General features: G+C 45.0%; 1 protein-coding gene across 2 annotated transcripts in view; it reads right to left on the bottom strand.

Moving 5' to 3' along the window:
• Positions 1-18,976, bottom strand: part of TYMP (thymidine phosphorylase) — a 150,303-nt gene that overhangs the window by 76,321 nt on the left and 55,006 nt on the right. For both annotated transcript variants that reach the window (XM_063926644.1, XM_063926645.1), the window contains one exon: positions 2,262-2,387. In XM_063926644.1, coding sequence (XP_063782714.1) covers positions 2,262-2,387 — 126 coding nt within the window. The remainder of the gene's footprint in view (positions 1-2,261; positions 2,388-18,976) is intronic.

Genomic DNA, 18,976 nt, shown 5'->3' with positions numbered 1-18,976 from the left:
AGCAAACGGAATATCTCACGAACATTGAGGCAAAAAATATCTGAAAGCCTCTCACACCCAACACATGGCCTAATTTATACTTGATCAGATTCACAAGCAGACATTTTTTGCACTGCTGTGACCGGGTAGTCGCCGCCTACAGGGGGATGGGGTAATCGCTGTGCAGGGGTGCGATCGCATGTGCAGAGAGCTGCACAAACCAAAGTTTGTGCAGTTACTGCACAGCCCAGGACTTACTCTTGCCGTGCGATGATCGGGTCTGGAGCTGACGTCAGAATCCCTCCCTCCAAACGGTTGGTCACTCCTGCGTTTTTCTGGACACTCCCTGGAAACGGTCAGTTGCCACCCACAAACGGCCTCTTCCCGTCAATCTTCTTGCGATCGCCGGTGTGATCACTTTCTTTGTACGTCCCGTCGCTATCCGGCGCTCCCTGTCGCCGAGGGGTCGATGCGCCTGCGCATTGTGGGCATGCGCAGTTCAGACCCCTGAGCGAAAACAGGAGAGAGCTATCAGAGTGGGATCATTCAGATCACTTTCAGGGGGATTCTGCATATAGAAGCCCATAGGCTTCTATAGACCTTGCCATCTATAGATGGCATTGCCTATCGGTTACAAGCTCAGGAAAGGTTTGATTTCCGGAACTTGATACAAATGGGGAATGTGGCAAGTCACTGAAAACGTTAGTTTTCTGAGTTTTGATCGCATTTTACCCATAGTACATCCCACCCTGAGAGAAATGTATCAAACTGTTGAGAGATAAGTCATCAACCAATCAACTTCTGTCATTTTACAGGCTGTGTATGAAAAAATTACAGAAGCTGACTTTTGACCCTGTCGGACTTTTGACCCTGTCGACCATATGGTGTCTACATAATGACTGTCTATCTTTTAAATGTCTATGTGCTATAACACACTCCCTTTGAACACCTTTGGAATGAATGCTTACTGTGAAACAAGTCTATACTCACTAATGATTGTCTGGCTGGGATGTGGTATAGCACATAGACAGTTGGTGTAGAGGTCAGGGAATACATGTATTCCCGGTGGACAGGATGCTGGCTGTCAGTATCCCAACAGCGGCATCCCGCTCGCCAGAATGCCGGCAGCGTGATGAGTGTTATGAGTCCCCTTGCAGGCTCACTGCACTTGCCACGCTGCAGGCTCGGTGGCTCGCTGCGCTTACCACGGGATATGTTTCTACTCTATGAGTATCATGGACACCCACGAGTGAGAATAGCCCCTGTGAGCTGGTATTCCGACTGTCGGAATTGTCGGCACCGGGATCCTGACAGCCGGCAAATTGATTGTCTCCTAAGGTCAGGGCTAATCAGGTTCTTTTATCGCAAACTTGGGAAATGTTGCTTTGCGTAAGAGAGCTTTTTCATGCTGAAATAGGAAAGGGCCTTCTGCAAACTGTGACTAAAATATCAGGCTATGCTGTAGCATTAGGATTTCACTTCACTGTAACTGATACCCCTTTTCCATTAAAAAACTGGGTTATTGCCATGTCAACCCGGGTTGAGGCTCAGTGGAAACGACTTTCCCCAAAAATCCCGGGTTGAGTGACCCAGCATTGCTTCTTGTGTTTCGAGCAGGGTTTTACACTTGGACGGTAGAGCTGCAATGGAAACAAGTCCAACATGGGTTATCTGACCCGCCGTGTAACCTCAAAAGATGCTGATTGGAGCTTCCTAGACGCTGGCTGGTGATGTCATCAGACAGACACCCGGATAGGAGTCTGAAAAAGGCCATTTTTATTTAATTATTTTTATTTATTTTCAACAATAAGATAATCTCACTTGAAAAAAAGCCATTTTTAAATTACATCCATAAATTTTGTAGGGTTCAGTGTAAACTCAGGTTCAGTGTAAACTGGGCCGCAACGGGAAAAACCTGGGTCAAAGGTGCAGTGGTAACAGGGTCTAAGCTTTGTCCATTTTGATGGAAAAGGGGTATAAGTAGCCCAGGTAAAACCATGGAAAAAAGCCGCAGACCATTGTTCCTCCTCTACCTAACTTTACAGCTGACTGTACACATACAGGCAGGAAATAGTCTCCTTGCATCCACCAAACCCAGATTCATCCATCAGATCTACAGATGCGTTAATCATCAGTCCACAGACCATATTTCCGCTGATCCAAAGTCCAGTGGCGGTGCTTTACTCCACTGAAGATGATGTGTGGAATCCCTTAATGATTGTTATAAAGGGGCAATGCATATTAGCAATAATTTAATATTAATTTTGTGTTGGTCAAGTTACCCAGTTGGCTGTCTTGAATTTGGCGTCTCATTGTTGCTTTCACCACATGTCTAATCTCCTCTGATGACAGCGCCAAGCCATCACGCTTCTTAGCAATGATATCAGCAATACGAAACTGGAAAACATCTTGGGATACAACAGAAAAGTAAAGAAAACAAATTTAATCATAATTTCATTGTTATTCGTTAAACAACTGCTGTTAGTGTTGCTTGGCAATAAATTGTAGTTACAAAGCAGAATTTCGAAAGGCAAAATGCACCAAGATACAGTATGAGAACAATAGCCAATTAATAACTTATACGGAGTGCCTGGCTTGCAGGACCAAAATATTTGGATCCTGAAGCATAATCTGGGCCCAGCACAGTACATAAAACTATAAAATATAGATAAGAAAGCAGAATTATTTTCTCAGTGTTCTGTGTGTTTATGTGGTGCATCCGACATAAATATATTGACTTATTCCTTGAAGCAATCAGAGCTGCACGCAATTCTGCCGCACCTGCAGAGAAACATTACATGTTTGGGAAATAACTACGACAATATACCTGTGGTCAGAGTTGGCACCATCTGTTTGACCGCACCACCTCTAGCCATTGTCACAACGTACTAGCACTATCCTTGGTGCAGAAGATATGCCTTAAATCAGGCTGATCTCTGCATACACATACCCCTGCTTAGCCAGTAACTTCGTCTACAAACCCATTGTGGTGGTGTATAGAGCCCAAAATATGAAAATTTTATATATATATGTATATATATATAAAAATTAGATAATCATTAAAATGTTGACTAAAGGCATTTACAGCGTTTGTGTGACCTTATTTACCCCCTGAGTGCCGCTCTCATTTGGTCTGTAGGGAACATAGTGGCGCAGGTTGGTGTCATATTGTGATCACATTTGTGATCTGGCACTCACTTGGCCAGAAGGCCTAGGTATCTTGCTCCGGACCCTCCAACATGGGGTGCTTCTCCTTTACTCACACAATTTGCAGAAGGCTTGTATCAAAGTGAAAAGTGATAACCTGGGGAGTACGGATGGTGTAATGGTTAGCATTACTGCCTCACAGCACTGAGGTCATGGGTTCGATTCCTACCATGGTCCTAACTGTGTGGAGTTTGTATATTCTCCCCGTACTTGCGTGGGTTTCCTCCGGGTACACAATCCAAAAATATACTGGTAGGTTAATTGGCTCCCAACAAAATTAACCATAGAGTGAATGTGTCTGTGTGTACATGTGATAGGGAAAATAGATTGTAAGCTCCACTGGTGCAGGGACTGATGTGAATGGGCAAATATTCTCTGTAAAGCGCTGCAGAATATGTGTGCGCTATATAAATAACTGGTAATAATAATAATAATAATAATAATAATAACCTTCAATCAACTGATTTAAGGTTAACACTTTTCACTTTGATACAAGCCTCAAAGTGGCGCCTTCTGCAAATAGTGTGTGTATATATATATATATATATATATACATACACTGTATATGTGTATACCAAAACAGAATTATTTGCTGGCTTATATAATAGAGCTACTGTAGTTGAGGTAAAACAGTCTCTCTAGTGCAAGCTCTCTGTTGTGAAGTCTGACTTAAAATGGAGCTGGCTCTGAGGTAAAACAGTCTCTCTAATACAGGCTCTCTTTGTAGAAAAGTATGACTTATAAGTTATAATTGAGCTGACTGAGGTAAAACAGACTAACACAGGCTATCTCTTTAGTGAAGTCTGACTAATAATGGAACTGGCTCTGAGGTAAAGTAGTTTCTCTAGTGCAAGCTAAAATAGACTATCATAAATGGAGGGATATAAGCATTCTATAGTGCCAGCACACACGTCTCTACTGACCAATGTACTGGGTAATAAAAGGAGAAACTCCACTTACTGTTCTTCAAATATTATGTTCAGTCTGCGTTTCAATGGTAGGAGCTCTCAATTTATTGCTGCAATTCACTCAGGAATGAGAGAAATTATGTCAGTGTAATGCTGACTAATAAATGCTACACAGACCTCTTTCTGCATCTTCTTATTCATCCCTGTTCCCTGGACAGCTCCTCTGAATCAAGATACTTCTGTCCAGGGCCGTAACTAGGGTGGTGCACATGGTGCTTAGAATACAGCACGTGATCCCCACTTGTGAATGAGTCGCCGCTGCCAGCTGCAGTGCTGCCTGCTGTAATGTATAATAGTAGTGGTACACCCAGTTTCTTCTCTGCCAGACTCCTCCCTGGTCCACCGACCCTGAAGAGAGAGTTGCTCCAACACCGTGCCCCAGCCCCACAGACTGGCATCTGTTGTCAGGAGGACCCAGTTGGAGATCCAGAAGGGACGGCTCCTGCTCAACTGTTGGTCCTGTAGCCACCAGCTCAGTGACAGACGAACCTCCGGCGTCAAGGAGATCATTTGAGTACTGATCCGATGAGGCAGGCCGTCCCACTTGAAAAGTATAAACCTCTGCAGATGGCGGGAATGAAATTGAGCTTACTCTACCATGTCGAATGCCAACACCGTGAGGCCTAATAGTTGCTTAGCTGAGTGCATCGACACTCTTGGGCGAGAGAGGAAGTATCTGATCCTGTCCTGAAGTTTCAGGACTTTCTCTGGAGACAAACAATCTTTGGCTGTGCGTGTCCAGCAGTGCCCCCAAGTGCACCATGCGCAGAGCAGGAACCAGTGAGGACTTTTTCCAGTTGATGAGCCACCCGTGGGCTTGTAGGAATTGGACCATCCGTTTCAGATGACTGAGGAGGATATCTTGGCCGTTCGCCAGGATCAGCAAGTCATCTAGATATGGCAGGATCCTGATTCCCTGATGGCGGAGGAGGGCCGTCATCACGGTCATGACCTTGGTGAAGATCCGATGGGCCGGGCCAGTCCAAATGGCAGGGCCTGGAATTGATAATGTAGGTTGCCAATAGCAAACCGCAGATATTGCTGATGCGACATTGCAATAGGAATGTGCAGTAGAGATGTGCACCGGAAATTTTTCGGGTTTTGTGTTTTGGTTTTGGGTTCGGTTCCGTGGCCGTGTTTTGGGTTCGAACGCGTTTTGGCAAAACCTCACTGAATTTTTTTTGTCGGATTCGGGTGTGTTTTGGATTCGGGTGTTTTTTTCAAAAAACCCTAAAAAACAGCTTAAATCATAGAATTTGGGGGTCATTTTGATCCCAAAGTATTATTAACCTCAATAACCATAATTTCCACTCATTTTCAGTCTATTCTGAACACCTCACACCTCACAATATTATTTTTAGTCCTAAAATTTGCACCGAGGTCTCTGGATGACTAAGCTCAGCGACCCAAGTGGCCGACACAAACACCTGGCCCATCTAGGAGTGGCACTGCAGTGTCACGCAGGATGGCCCTTCCAAAAAACACTCCCCAAACAGCACATGACGCAAAGAAAAAAAGAGGCGCAATGAGGTAGCTGTGTGACTAAGCTCAGCGACCCTAGTGGCCGACACAAACACCTGGCCCATCTAGGAGTGGCACTGCAGTGTCACGCAGGATGGCCCTTCCAAAAAACACTCCCCAAACAGCACATGACGCAAAGAAAAAAAGAGGCGCAATGAGGTAGCTGTGTGAGTAAGCTAAGCGACCCTAGTGGCCGACACAAACACCTGGCACATCTAGGAGTGGCACTGCAGTGTCAGGCCGGATGGCCCTTCCAAAAAATACTCCCCAAACAGCACATGACGCAAAGAAGAAAAAAAAGAGGCGCAATGAGGTAGCTGTGTGACTAAGATAAGTGACCCTAGTGGCCGACACAAACACCTGGCCCATCTAGGAGTGGCACTGCAGTGTCACGCAGGATGGCCCTTCCAAAAAACACTCCCCAAACAGCACATGACGCAAAGAAAAATGAAAGAAAAAAGAGGTGCAAGATGGAATTGTCCTTGGGCCCTCCCACCCACCCTTATGTTGTATAAACAGGACATGCACACTTTAACCAACCCATCATTTCAGTGACAGGGTCTGCCACACGACTGTGACTGAAATGACGGGTTGGTTTGGACCCCCACCAAAAAAGAAGCAATTAATCTCTCCTTGCACAAACTGGCTCTACAGAGGCAAGATGTCCACCTCATCATCATCCTCCGATTCATCACCGTGTACATCCCTCTCCTCACAGATTATCAATTCGTCCCCACTGGAATCCACCATCACAGCTCCCTGTGTACTTTGTGGAGGCAATTGCTGCTGGTGAATGTCTCCATGGAGGAATTGATTATAATTCATTTTAATGAACATCATCTTCTCCACATTTTCTGGAAGTAACCTCGTACGCCGATTGCTGACAAGGTGAGCGGCGGCACTAAACACTCTTTCGGAGTACACACTTGTGGGAGGGCAACTTAGGTAGAATAAAGCCAGTTTGTGCAAGGGCCTCCAAATTGCCTCTTTTTCCTGCCAGTATACGTACGGACTGTCTGACGTGCCTACTTGGATGCAGTCACTCATATAATCCTCCACCATTCTTTCAATGGTGAGAGAATCATATGCAGTGACAGTAGACGACATGTCCGTAATCGTTGTCAGGTCCTTCAGTCCGGACCAGATGTCAGCATCAGCAGTCGCTCCAGACTGCCCTGCATCACCGCCAGCGGGTGGGCTCGGAATTCTGAGCCTTTTCCTCGCACCCCCAGTTGCGGGAGAATGTGAAGGAGGAGATGTTGACAGGTCGCGTTCCGCTTGACTTGACAATTTTCTCACCAGCAGTTCTTTGAACCCCTGCAGACTTGTGTCTGCCGGAAAGAGAGATACAACGTAGGTTTTAAATCTAGGATCGAGCACGGTGGCCAAAATGTAGTGCTCTGATTTCAACAGATTGACCACCCGTGAATCCTTGTTAAGCGAATTAAGGGCTCCATCCACAAGTCCCACATGCCTAGCGGAATCGCTCTGTTTTAGCTCCTTCTTCAATGTCTCCAGCTTCTTCTGCAAAAGCCTGATGAGGGGAATGACCTGACTCAGGCTGGCAGTGTCTGAACTGACTTCACGTGTGGCAAGTTCAAAAGGTTGCAGAACCTTGCACAACGTTGAAATCATTCTCCACTGCGCTTGAGACAGGTGCATTCCACCTCCTATATCGTGGTCAGTTGTATAGGCTTGAATGGCCTTTTGCTGCTCCTCCAACCTCTGAAGCATATAGAGGGTTGAATTCCACCTCGTTACCACTTCTTGCTTCAGATGATGGCAGGGCAGGTTCAGGCGTTTTTGGTGTTGCTCCAGTCTTCTGTACGTGGTGCCTGTACGCCGAAAGTGTCCCGCAATTCTTCTGGCCACCGACAGCATCTCTTGCACGCCCCTCTCGTTTTTTAAATAATTCTGCACCACCAAATTCAAGGTATGTGCAAAACATGGGACGTGCTGGAATTTGCCCATATTTAATGCACACACAATATTGCTGGCGTTGTCCGATGCCACAAATCCACAGGAGAGTCCAATTGGGGTAAGCCATTCTGCGATGATCTTCCTCAGTTGCCGTAAGAGGTTTTTAGCTGTGTGCGTATTCTGGAAAGCGGTGATACAAAGCGTAGCCTGCCTAGGAAAGAGTTGGCGTTTGCGAGATGCTGCTACTGGTGCCGCCGCTGCTGTTCTTGCGGCGGGAGTCAATACATCTACCCAGTGGGCTGTCACAGTCATATAGTCCTCAGTCTGCCCTGCTCCACTTGTCCACATGTCCGTGGTTAAGTGGACATTGGGTACAACTGCATTTTTTAGGACACTGGTGAGTCTTTTTCTGAGGTCTGTGTACATTTTCGGTATCGCCTGCCTAGAGAAATGGAACCTAGATGGTATTTGGTACCGGGGACACAGTACCTCAATCAAGTCTATAGTTGGCTCTGCAGTAATGATGGATACCGGAACCACGTTTCTCACCGCCCAGGATGCCAAGGCCTCAGTTATCCGCTTTGCAGCAGGATGACTGCTGTGATATTTCATCTTCCTCGCAAAGGACTGTTGGACAGTCAATTGCTTGGTGGAAGTAGTAAAAGTCGTCTTACGACTTCCCCTCTGGGATGACCATCGACTCCCAGCAGCAACAACAGCAGCGCCAGCAGCAGTAGGCGTTACACGCAAGGATGCATCGGAGGAATCCCAGGCAGGAGAGGACTCGTCAGAATTGCCAGTGACATGGCCTGCAGGACTATTGGCATTCCTGGGGAAGGAGGAAATTGACACTGAGGGAGTTGGTGGGGTGGTTTGCGTGAGCTTGGTTACAAGAGGAAGGGATTTACTGGTCAGTGGACTGCTTCCGCTATCGCCCAAAGTTTTTGAACTTGTCACTGACTTATAAAGAATGCGCTGCAGGTTACGTATAAGGGAGGATGTTCCGAGGTGGTTAACGTCCTTACCCCTACTTATTACAGCTTGACAAAGGCAACACACGGCTTGACACCTGTTGTCCGCATTTCTGTTGAAATACTTGCACACCGAAGAGCTGATTTTTTGGGTATTTTCACCAGGCATGTCAATGGCCATATTCCTCCCACGGACAACAGGTGTATCCCCGGGTGCCTGACTTAAACAAACCACCTCACCATCAGAATCCTCCTTGTCAATTTCCTCCCCAGCGCCAGCAACACCCATATCCTCCTCATCCTGGTGTACTTCAACACTGACATCTTCAATCTGACTATCAGGAACTGGACTGCGGGTGCTCCTTCCAGCACTTGCAGGGGGCGTGCAAATGGTGGAAGGCGCATGCTCTTCACGTCCAGTGTTGGGAAGGTCAGGCATCGCAACCGACACAATTGGACTCTCCTTGTGGATTTGTGATTTCGAAGAACGCACAGTTCTTTGCTGTGCTTTTGCCAGCTTAAGTCTTTTCATTTTTCTAGCGAGAGGCTGAGTGCTTCCATCCTCATGTGAAGCTGAACCACTAGCCATGAACATAGGCCAGGGCCTCAGCCGTTCCTTGCCACTCCGTGTGGTAAATGGCATATTGGCAAGTTTACGCTTCTCCTCCGACGATTTTATTTTAGGTTTTTGAGTCCTTTTTTTACTGATATTTTGTGTTTTGGATTTGACATGCTCTGTACTATGACATTGGGCATCGGCCTTGGCAGACGACGTTGATGGAATTTCTTCGTCTCGGCCATGACTAGTGGCAGCAGCTTCAGCACGAGGTGGAAGTGGATCTTGATCTTTCCCTATTTTTGGAACCTCAACATTTTTGTTCTCCATATTTTAATAGGCACAACTAAAAGGCACCTCAGGTAAACAATGGAGATGGATGGATACTAGTATACTTATGGATGACGAGTGACTGCCGACACAGAGGTAGCTACAGCCGTGGACTACCGTACTGCGTCTGCTAGTATAGAGATGATAATGATATAAAAAATATATATATATATCACTACTGCAGGTATATATAATATAATGACGGACCTGCTGGACACTGTCAGCAGACTCCTAAACTACTAGTATGAAGAAGATAGAAAAAAAAAACCCACCACAGGTAGGTATACAATTATGGACGAGCACTGACGACACAGAGGTAGCTACAGCCGTGGACTACCGTACTGCGTCTGCTAGTATAGAGATGATAATGATATAAAAAATATATATATATCACTACTGCAGGTATATATAATATAATGACGGACCTGCTGGACACTGTCAGCAGACTCCTAAACTACTAGTATGAAGAAGATAGAAAAAAAAACCCCACCACAGGTAGGTATACAATTATGGACGAGCACTGACGACACAGAGGTAGCTACAGCCGTGGACTACCGTACTGCGTCTGCTAGTATAGAGATGATAATGATATAAAAAATATATATATATCACTACTGCAGGTATATATAATATAATGACGGACCTGCTGGACACTGTCAGCAGACTCCTAAACTACTAGTATGAAGAAGATAGAAAAAAAAACCCCACCACAGGTAGGTATACAATTATGGACGAGCACTGACGACACAGAGGTAGCTACAGCCGTGGACTACCGTACTGCGTCTGCTAGTATAGAGATGATAATGATATAAAAAATATATATATATCACTACTGCAGGTATATATAATATAATGACGGACCTGCTGGACACTGTCAGCAGACTCCTAAACTACTAGTATGAAGAAGATAGAAAAAAAAAAACCCACCACAGGAAGGTATACAATTATGGACGAGCACTGACGACACAGAGGTAGCCACAGCCGTGGACTACCGTACTGCGTCTGCTAATATAGAGATGATAAAGATGATAGAGATGAACAAAAAAAATATAACACTACTGCAGGTAAATATTTATATAATATAATGAATGACGGACCTGCTGGACACTGTCAGCAGAATGCGTTTATAGAATAAAAAAAGAAAAACACCACAGGAGTGTTTAACTTTTTCAGGCAAACAATATACTGGTGGTCACTGGTCAGTCACACTGGCAGCAAAAGTGTGCACTGTACTCCTGCTATAACGGCACCCCAGTCTCCCCCACAATTCAGCTATGTGAGCAGTGAGCACTCAGCACAGTCAGATATACATAGATATATCATGCAGCACACTGAGGCTGAGCACAGATATGGTATGGAGCGTTTTTTTCAGGCAGAGAACGGATAAAAAAAAAAACTAGCAAAACTCTGCACTGACTGTACTCCTCCTAACAGCTCTCCCCAATCCTCCCCACAATAAGCTAAGCAGCAATCAGATCAACTAACTACTAACAGTAACTATAAACGGAGAGGACGCCAGCCACGTCCTCTCCCTATCAATCTCAATGCACGTGTGAAAATGGCGGCGACGCGCGGCTCCTTATATAGAATCCGAGTCTCGCGATAGAATACGAGCCTCGCGAGAATCCGACAGCGGGATGATGACGTTCGGGCGCGCTCAGGTTAGCCGAGCAAGGCGGGAAGATCCGAGTCTGCCTCGGACCCTTGTAAAAAGGCTGAAGTTCGGGGGGTTCGGATTCCGAGGAACCGAACCCGCTCATCTCTAATGTGCAGGTAGGCATCCGCTATGTCCAAGGATACCATGTAGTCTTCAGGTTCCATGGCCAGCACAATAGAGCGAAGAGTTTCCATACGGAATTTGGTTACTCTCACAAATTTGTTCAATTATATGAGGTTGAGTATAGGCCAGAAGGACTCATTTGGCTTCGGAACTAGAAACAGGGTTGAATGGTATCCTCTGCCTCTCTGAGACAGAGGTAACAGCACTACTACTCCTGTGTCCAGGAGGGATTGTACAACCAAGTGTAGAGCTTGCGCTTTTAACGGAACCAAAGGAATAACCGTTGTGCAAAACTGGCGAAAGGGACGTCTCTTGAAAGAGATTGCAACTTCCCACACCCAAGCGTCCGAAGTGGTCTTTAAAAAGGCCTGGGCAAACTGCAGAAGTCGGCCTCCCACCCTGGGGTCGCAAGGGGGAGGCCTGCCCCGTCATGCAGCAGGCTTGTCTTGTTTGGAAGCAGGCTGACAGTTGGCCCAGGATTGTTTAGATTTGGGCTTAGTGGTTTTGGAAGTACGAGCCTGTCTCGGGTACGCCTGACCTTTTGCTTTCCCTGGAGGTTGAAAGGAATGAAAAGTGGTACTCTTAGGCGTATATGCAATTGCGGTCGAATTCCCGAAAATGTTGAAAAACGGGACATTTTGGCAAAAAAATAAAAAATTGACAATGCAATTCAGTACTTTTCGCCCAAAAAACATACTTTCCAAATTAGACTTTTTGAAATTCGACATTTGTCAAATTTGACATTTCTGCAATGGTACAAATGTGGCAATTCGACAAAAGTATATTCAATTGAAGATTGTAAATTCGACAACAGTGCTTTTAGACAGTAAATTCTTCATTTTCAATCCGCCACACTTTGCTGGCGGAATCTAATAAAAAATTTTAAAAAACATGTTTTTTTTGTGTTTTTTTTATTGGTAATAGCATATCTATTTATATTAGAAGGGATTAGGTACTTGGTTTTTCTATTTTGGAGGCACAAGTATTATTTATATATTTGTAAAAATATATATTTTTTTTTAATGGAATGGTAAAAATCTGAAAAAAAATGCGTGGGGTCCCCCCTCCTAAGCATAACCAGCCCCAGGCTCTTCGAGCCGGTCCTGGTTCTAAAAATCCGGGGGGGAAACTGACAGGGGATCCCCCGTATTTTTAAAACCAGCACCGGGCTCTGCGCCTGGTGCTGGTGCAAAAAACAAGGGAGAAAAGCGTAGGGGGTCCCCCGTATTTTTTTACACCAGCATCGGGCTCCACTAGCTGGGTAGATAATGCCACAGCCGGGGGTCACTTTTACACAGCGCCCTGCGGCCGTGGCATTAAATACGCAACTAGTCACCCCTGGTCGGGGTACCCTGGAGGAGTGGGGACCCCTTCAATCAAGGGGTCCCCCCCTCCAGCCACCCAAGGGCTAGGGGTGAAGCCCGAGGCTGTCCCCCCCATCCAAGGGCTGCGGATGGGGGGGCTGATAGCCTTTTGAAAAATGAAAGAATATTGTTTTTCCCAGTAGTACTACAAGTCCCAGCAAAAGCCCCCCCCCCCCCCCCCGCAAGCTGGTACTTGGAGAACCACAAGTACCAGCATGTGGGAGAAAAACGGGCCCGCTGGTACCTGTAGTTCTACTGGAAAAAAATACCCAAATAAAAACAGGACACGCACACCGTGAGAGTAAAACTTTGTTTCACACATGTCGACACACACATACTTACCTATGTTCACACGCCGACCTCTGTCCACTTGTTTAAGTAGAATCCACGGTGTACCTGAAAATTAAATTATACTCATCTCAATCCGGTGTCCTGTGATTTGTAATCCACGTACTTGGCAAAACAAAAAAACGAATACCCGGACCACACGGACTGAAAGGGGTCCCATGTTTACACATGGGACCCCTTTCCCCGAATGCAAAGACCCCCCGTGACTCCTGTCACAGAAAGGTCCCTTCAGCCAATCAGGAAGCGCCACTTTGTGGCACTCTCCTGATTGTCTGTATGCGCGTCTGAGCTGGCAGACAGCGCATCGCACAGCTCCCTCCATTAGTTTCAATGGTGGGAAATTTGCGGTCAGCGGTGGGGTTACCCGCGGTCAGCCACTGACTGCGGGTGACCTCACCGCTGACTGCAAAGTTCCCACCATTGAAAGTAATGGAGGGGGCTGTGCAATGCGCATCTGAGCTTAGACGCGCAGAGCCAATCAGGTGAGTGCCACGAAGTGGCGCTTCCTGATTGGCTGAAGGGACCTTTCTGTGACAGGAGTCACGGGGGGTCTCTGCATTCGGGGAAGGGGGTCCCATGTGTAAACATGGGACCCCTTTCAGTCCGCCTGGTCCGGGTGTTTTTTTTTTTGCCAAGTATGTGGATTATAATAAAAGACCAGGACACTGGATCAGGTGAGTATAATTTTATTCACAGGTACCCCGGATCGTCGGCGACATTGGAGACGTGGCAGTCGGCGGGTCAACATAGGTAAGTATGTATGTGTCGGCATGTATGAAAGAAACTTTTACTTTCACGGTGTCTGTGTCCTGTTTTTATTTGGGTATTTTTCCCCCAGTAGAACTACAGATACCAGCGGGCCCTTTTTTCTCCCGCATGCTGGTACTTGTGGTTCTCCAAGTACCAGCTTGCGGGGAGGCTTGCTGGGACTTGTAGTACTACTGGAAAAAACAATATTCTTTCATTTTTCAAAAGGCTATCAGCCCCCCATCCGCAGCCCTTGGATGGGGGGGACAGCCTCGGGCTTCACCCCTGGCCCTTGGGTGGCTGGAGGGGGGGGGGGACCCCTTGATTGAAGGGGTCCCCACTCCTCCAGGGTACCCCGGTGAGGGGTGACTAGTTGCGTATTTAATGCCACGGCCGCAGGGCGCTGTATAAAAGTGACCCCCGGCTGTGGCTTTTTTCTACCCAGCTAGTGGAGCCCGATGCTGGTGTAAAAAATACGGCGGACCCCTACTCTTTTTGTCCCCCGTATTTTTTGCACCAGCACCAGGCGCAGAGCCCGGTGCTGGTTTTAAAAATACGGGGGATCCCCTGTCAGTTTTCCCCCCCGGATTTTTAGAACCAGGACCGGCTCGAAGAGCCCGAGGCTGGTTATGCTTACGAGGGGGGACCCCACGCAATTTTTTTTTTTTCCCCGTTTAAAAAAAAATAATAATCTAATCAAAATCCGTCAAATCGGCCGTTTTTCGACAGCGGGACTGTCGAATCCGTTTTTTATTGAATATGTAGAATTCCGGCACCCACCTGCCGGAATTCGACGGTCGAATTGTGTCGAATTAAAAAACAGGCGAAAAATTGCCGCGATTCGCCGGCAATTGCATATACCCCATAGCCTTCAGAGCAGAAGGATTACTACTTGGGAGAAACGCAGTCTTGGCAGTCGCCAATTCAGTCACAATCTTGTTCAGCTCCTCCCCAAATAGGATGTCTCCCTTAAAAGGGAGCACCTCCAAGGTCTTTTTAGAGTCCAGGTCTACCTTCCAGGACCTCAACCACAGAATTCGGCAAGCCACAGACGCCTTGGCCGCCATTACACCTGCAGCAGAGGCCGCATCCTGAATATAGTGGGAGGCTGTGGTAATATAAGACCTCTGGGAGTGTATCTTAGCTTAGCAGAAGTGCGAACGAAAGATTAGCAGAAATGCTTGAAAAAATTTTCATGCCGTTTCTGAGTAGCTCGAAACCTACTCCTACCTTGCGATCACTGCAGAGAGTTTAGTTCCTGTTTTGATGTCACATACACCCCTTGCGTTCAGCCAACCACTCCCCCGTTTCCCCAGGCACGCCTGCGTTTTTACCTGACACGCCTGCGTTTTTAGCACACTCCCGGAAAATGCTCAGCTACCTCCCAGAAACGCCCCTTTCCTGTCAATCACTCCCCGATCAGCCGTGCGACTGCAATGAGTCGCCCGACCTTGTGTAAAACAGCATAGTTTCGTGTGAAAGTACAATGCAGAAGTTATTACAGATAAACAATAAAACTGCACTGGACTAGTAAAACTACATATATAAATACGTATTAATATTTGAGATGAGCGGGTTCGGTTCATCGAGATCTGAACCCCCCCGAACTACACCTATTTTACACGGTTCAGAGGCAGCCTCGGATCTTACTGCCTTGCTCGATTAACCCGAACGCGGCCGAACATCATCATCCCGCTGTCGGATTCTCGCGAGATTCGTATTCTATATAAAGAGCCGCGCATCGCTGCCATTTTCACTCGTGCATTGGAGATTGAACGGAGAGGACGTGGCTACGTTCTCTGCCTGAAAAGCTCCATATCTGTGCTCAGTGTGCTGCAAATATCTGTGCTCAGTGTGCTGCAAATATCTAAGTTCTCTGCCTGAAAAGCTCCATATCTGTGCTCAGTGTGCTGCAAATATCTGTGCTCAGTGTGCTGCATTTTGGTGACCAACAGTATATAGTTGTACAGTACAGTAGGCAATTGCTGTATCTTGCAGCTCTGTGTCACTGCAAGTATCCATTCCATATCTGTGCTGCATTTTTGTGAGCAGTATATATAGTAGTACAGTGCAGGATTTTGGTGACCAACAGTATATAGTTGTACAGTACAGTAGGCCAATGCTGTATCTTGCAGCTCCGTGTCACTTCAAGTATCCATATCTGTGCTGCATTGTTGTGAGCAGTATATATAGTAGTACAGTGCAGCATTTTCGTGACCAACAGTATATAGTTGTACAGTACAGTAGGCCATTGCTGTATCTTGCAGCTCCGTGTCACTTAAAGTATCCATATCTGTGCTGCATTGTTGTGAGCAGTATATAGTAGTACAGTGCAGCATTGTGGTGACCAGTATACTACAGTACAATAGTCCAGTGCTGTTCTCGCTGCTCAGTGTCAGTTCTCCGTAGTATCATCAATGCTCAGTAAAATCAGTGCTCAGTATAATCAGTGATTGATCAGTATAATCAGTGCGCTGTTAGATGTGCGCCCGTTTTCCGCCATTAGTGCATTGGGATTTAGACAATTGATGAAGTTATTGTGTCCCCGGTACAAAATCCCATCTAGATTCCACTTCACTAGGCAGGCGATAGCGAGATTTTACCAATTAATATCAGTGACTTATAATTAATTATTAATTACAGTGATCTTGCCAAATGATTCCAGTGATTTTGTCATTTTCTTCCAGTGATTTGACCAATAATACCATTGATTAGAACAAATAATTCCTGTGATTTTGTCATTTTCTTCCAGTGATTTGGACCAATAACGCCATTGATTAGAACGAATAATTCCTGTGATATTGAGGTGTTTGTGTCGCTTAGCTTAGCCATCCAGCGACCACAATGCACCTCTTTTTCTCTTTTCTTTGCATCATGTGCTGTTTGGGGACTATTTTTTTAAGTGCTATCCTGTCTGACACTTCCGTATATGTCCAGTGGTACTGCCATTTGATATAATAACCGACATTACTGCCATATAATTCCAGTGATTTTGTCATTTTCTTCCAGTGATTTGGACCAATAATACCATTAATTAGAACAAATAATTCCTGTGATTTCGTAATTTTCTTCCAGTGATTTGGACCAATAATATCACTGATTGAACGAATAATTCCTGTGATATTGAGGTGTTTGTGTCACTTAGCTTAGCCATCCAGTGACCACAGTGCACCTCTTTTTCTTTTTTCTTTGCATCATGTGCTGTTTGGGGACTATTTTTTTAAGTGCCATCCTGTCTGACACTTCCGTATATGTCCAGTGGTACTGCCATTTGATATAATTCCCGACATTACTGCCATATAATTCCATTGATTTTGTCCTTTTCTTCCAGTGATTTGGACCAATAATACCATTAATTAGAACGAATAATTCCTGTGATTTTGTCATTTTCTTCCAGTGATTTGGACCAATAATACCATTGATTAGAACGAATAATTCCTGTGATTTTGTCATTTTCTTCCAGTGATTTGGACCAATAATACCATTGATTAGAACGAATAATTCCTGTGATTTTGTAATTTTCTTCCAGTGATTTGGACCAATAATACCATTGATTAGAACAAATAATTCCTGTGATATTGAGGTGTTTGTGTCGATTAGCTTAGCCGTCCAGCGACCACAGTGCACCTCTTTTTCTCTTTTCTTTGCATCATGTGCTGTTTGTGGCCAATTTTTTTAAGTGCCATCCTGTCTAACACTGCAGTGCCACTCCTAGATGGGCCAGATGTTTGGGGACTATTTTTTTAAGAGCTATCCTGTCTGACACTTCCGTATATGTCCAGTGGTACTGCCATTTGATATAATAACCGACATTACTGCCATATAATTCCAGTGATTTTGTCATTTTCTTCCAGTGATTTGGACCAATAATACCATTAATTAGAACAAATAATTCCTGTGATTTCGTAATTTTCTTCCAGTGATTTGGACCAATAATACCATTGATTAGAACAAATAATTCCTGTGATTTTGTCATTTTCTTCCAGTGATTTGGACCAATAATACCACTGATTGAACAAATAATTCCTGTGATATTGAGGTGTTTGTGTCACTTAGCTTAGCAATCCAGCGACCACAGTGCACCTCTTTTTCTTTTTTCTTTGCATCATGTGCTGTTTGGGGACTATTTTTTTAAGTGCCATCCTGTCTGACACTTCCGTATATGTCCAGTGGTACTGCCATTTGATATAATTCCCGACATTACTGCCATATAATTCCAGTGATTTTGTCCTTTTCTTCCAGTGATTTGGACCAATAATACCATTAATTAGAACGAATAATTCCTGTGATTTTGTCATTTTCTTCCAGTGATTTGGACCAATAATACCATTGATTAGAACGAATAATTCCTGTGATTTTGTCATTTTCTTCCAGTGATTTGGACCAATAATACCATTGATTAGAACAAATAATTCCTGTGATATTGAGGTGTTTGTGTCGATTAGCTTAGCCGTCCAGCGACCACAGTGCACCTCTTTTTCTCTTTTCTTTGCATCATGTGCTGTTTGGGGCCAATTTTTTTAAGTGCCATCCTGTCTAACACTGCAGTGCCACTCCTAGATGGGCCAGATGTTTGGGGACTATTTTTTTAAGTGCTATCCTGTCTGACACTTCCGTATATGTACAGTGGTACTGCCATTTGATATAATAACCGACATTACTGCCATATAATCCAGTGATTTTGTCATTTTCTTCCAGTGATTTGGACCAATAATACCATTAATTAGAACAAATAATTCCTGTGATTTCGTAATTTTCTTCCAGTGATTTGGACCAATAATACCATTGATTAGAACGAATAATTCCTGTGATTTTGTCATTTTCTTCCAGTGATTTGGACCAATAATACCACTGATTGAACAAATAATTCCTGTGATAGTGAGGTGTTTGTGTCACTTAGCTTAGCCATCCAGCGACCACAGTGCACCTCTTTTTCTTTTTTCTTTGCATCATGTGCTGTTTGGGGACTATTTTTTTAAGTGCCATCCTGTCTGACACTTCCGTATATGTCCAGTGGTACTGCCATTTGATATAATTCCCGACATTACTGCCATATAATTCCAGTGATTTTGTCCTTTTCTTCCAGTGATTTGGACCAATAATACCATTAATTAGAACGAATAATTCCTGTGATTTTGTCATTTTCTTCCAGTGATTTGGACCAATAATACCATTGATTAGAACGAATAATTCCTGTGATTTTGTCATTTTCTTCCAGTGATTTGGACCAATAATACCATTGATTAGAACAAATAATTCCTGTGATATTGAGGTGTTTGTGTCGA

This window comes from Pseudophryne corroboree, chromosome 6, assembly GCF_028390025.1.
Source record: "Pseudophryne corroboree isolate aPseCor3 chromosome 6, aPseCor3.hap2, whole genome shotgun sequence".
Classification (NCBI taxonomy): Eukaryota; Metazoa; Chordata; class Amphibia; order Anura; family Myobatrachidae; genus Pseudophryne; species Pseudophryne corroboree.
This window is presented reverse-complemented; position numbering and strand designations above follow the sequence as displayed.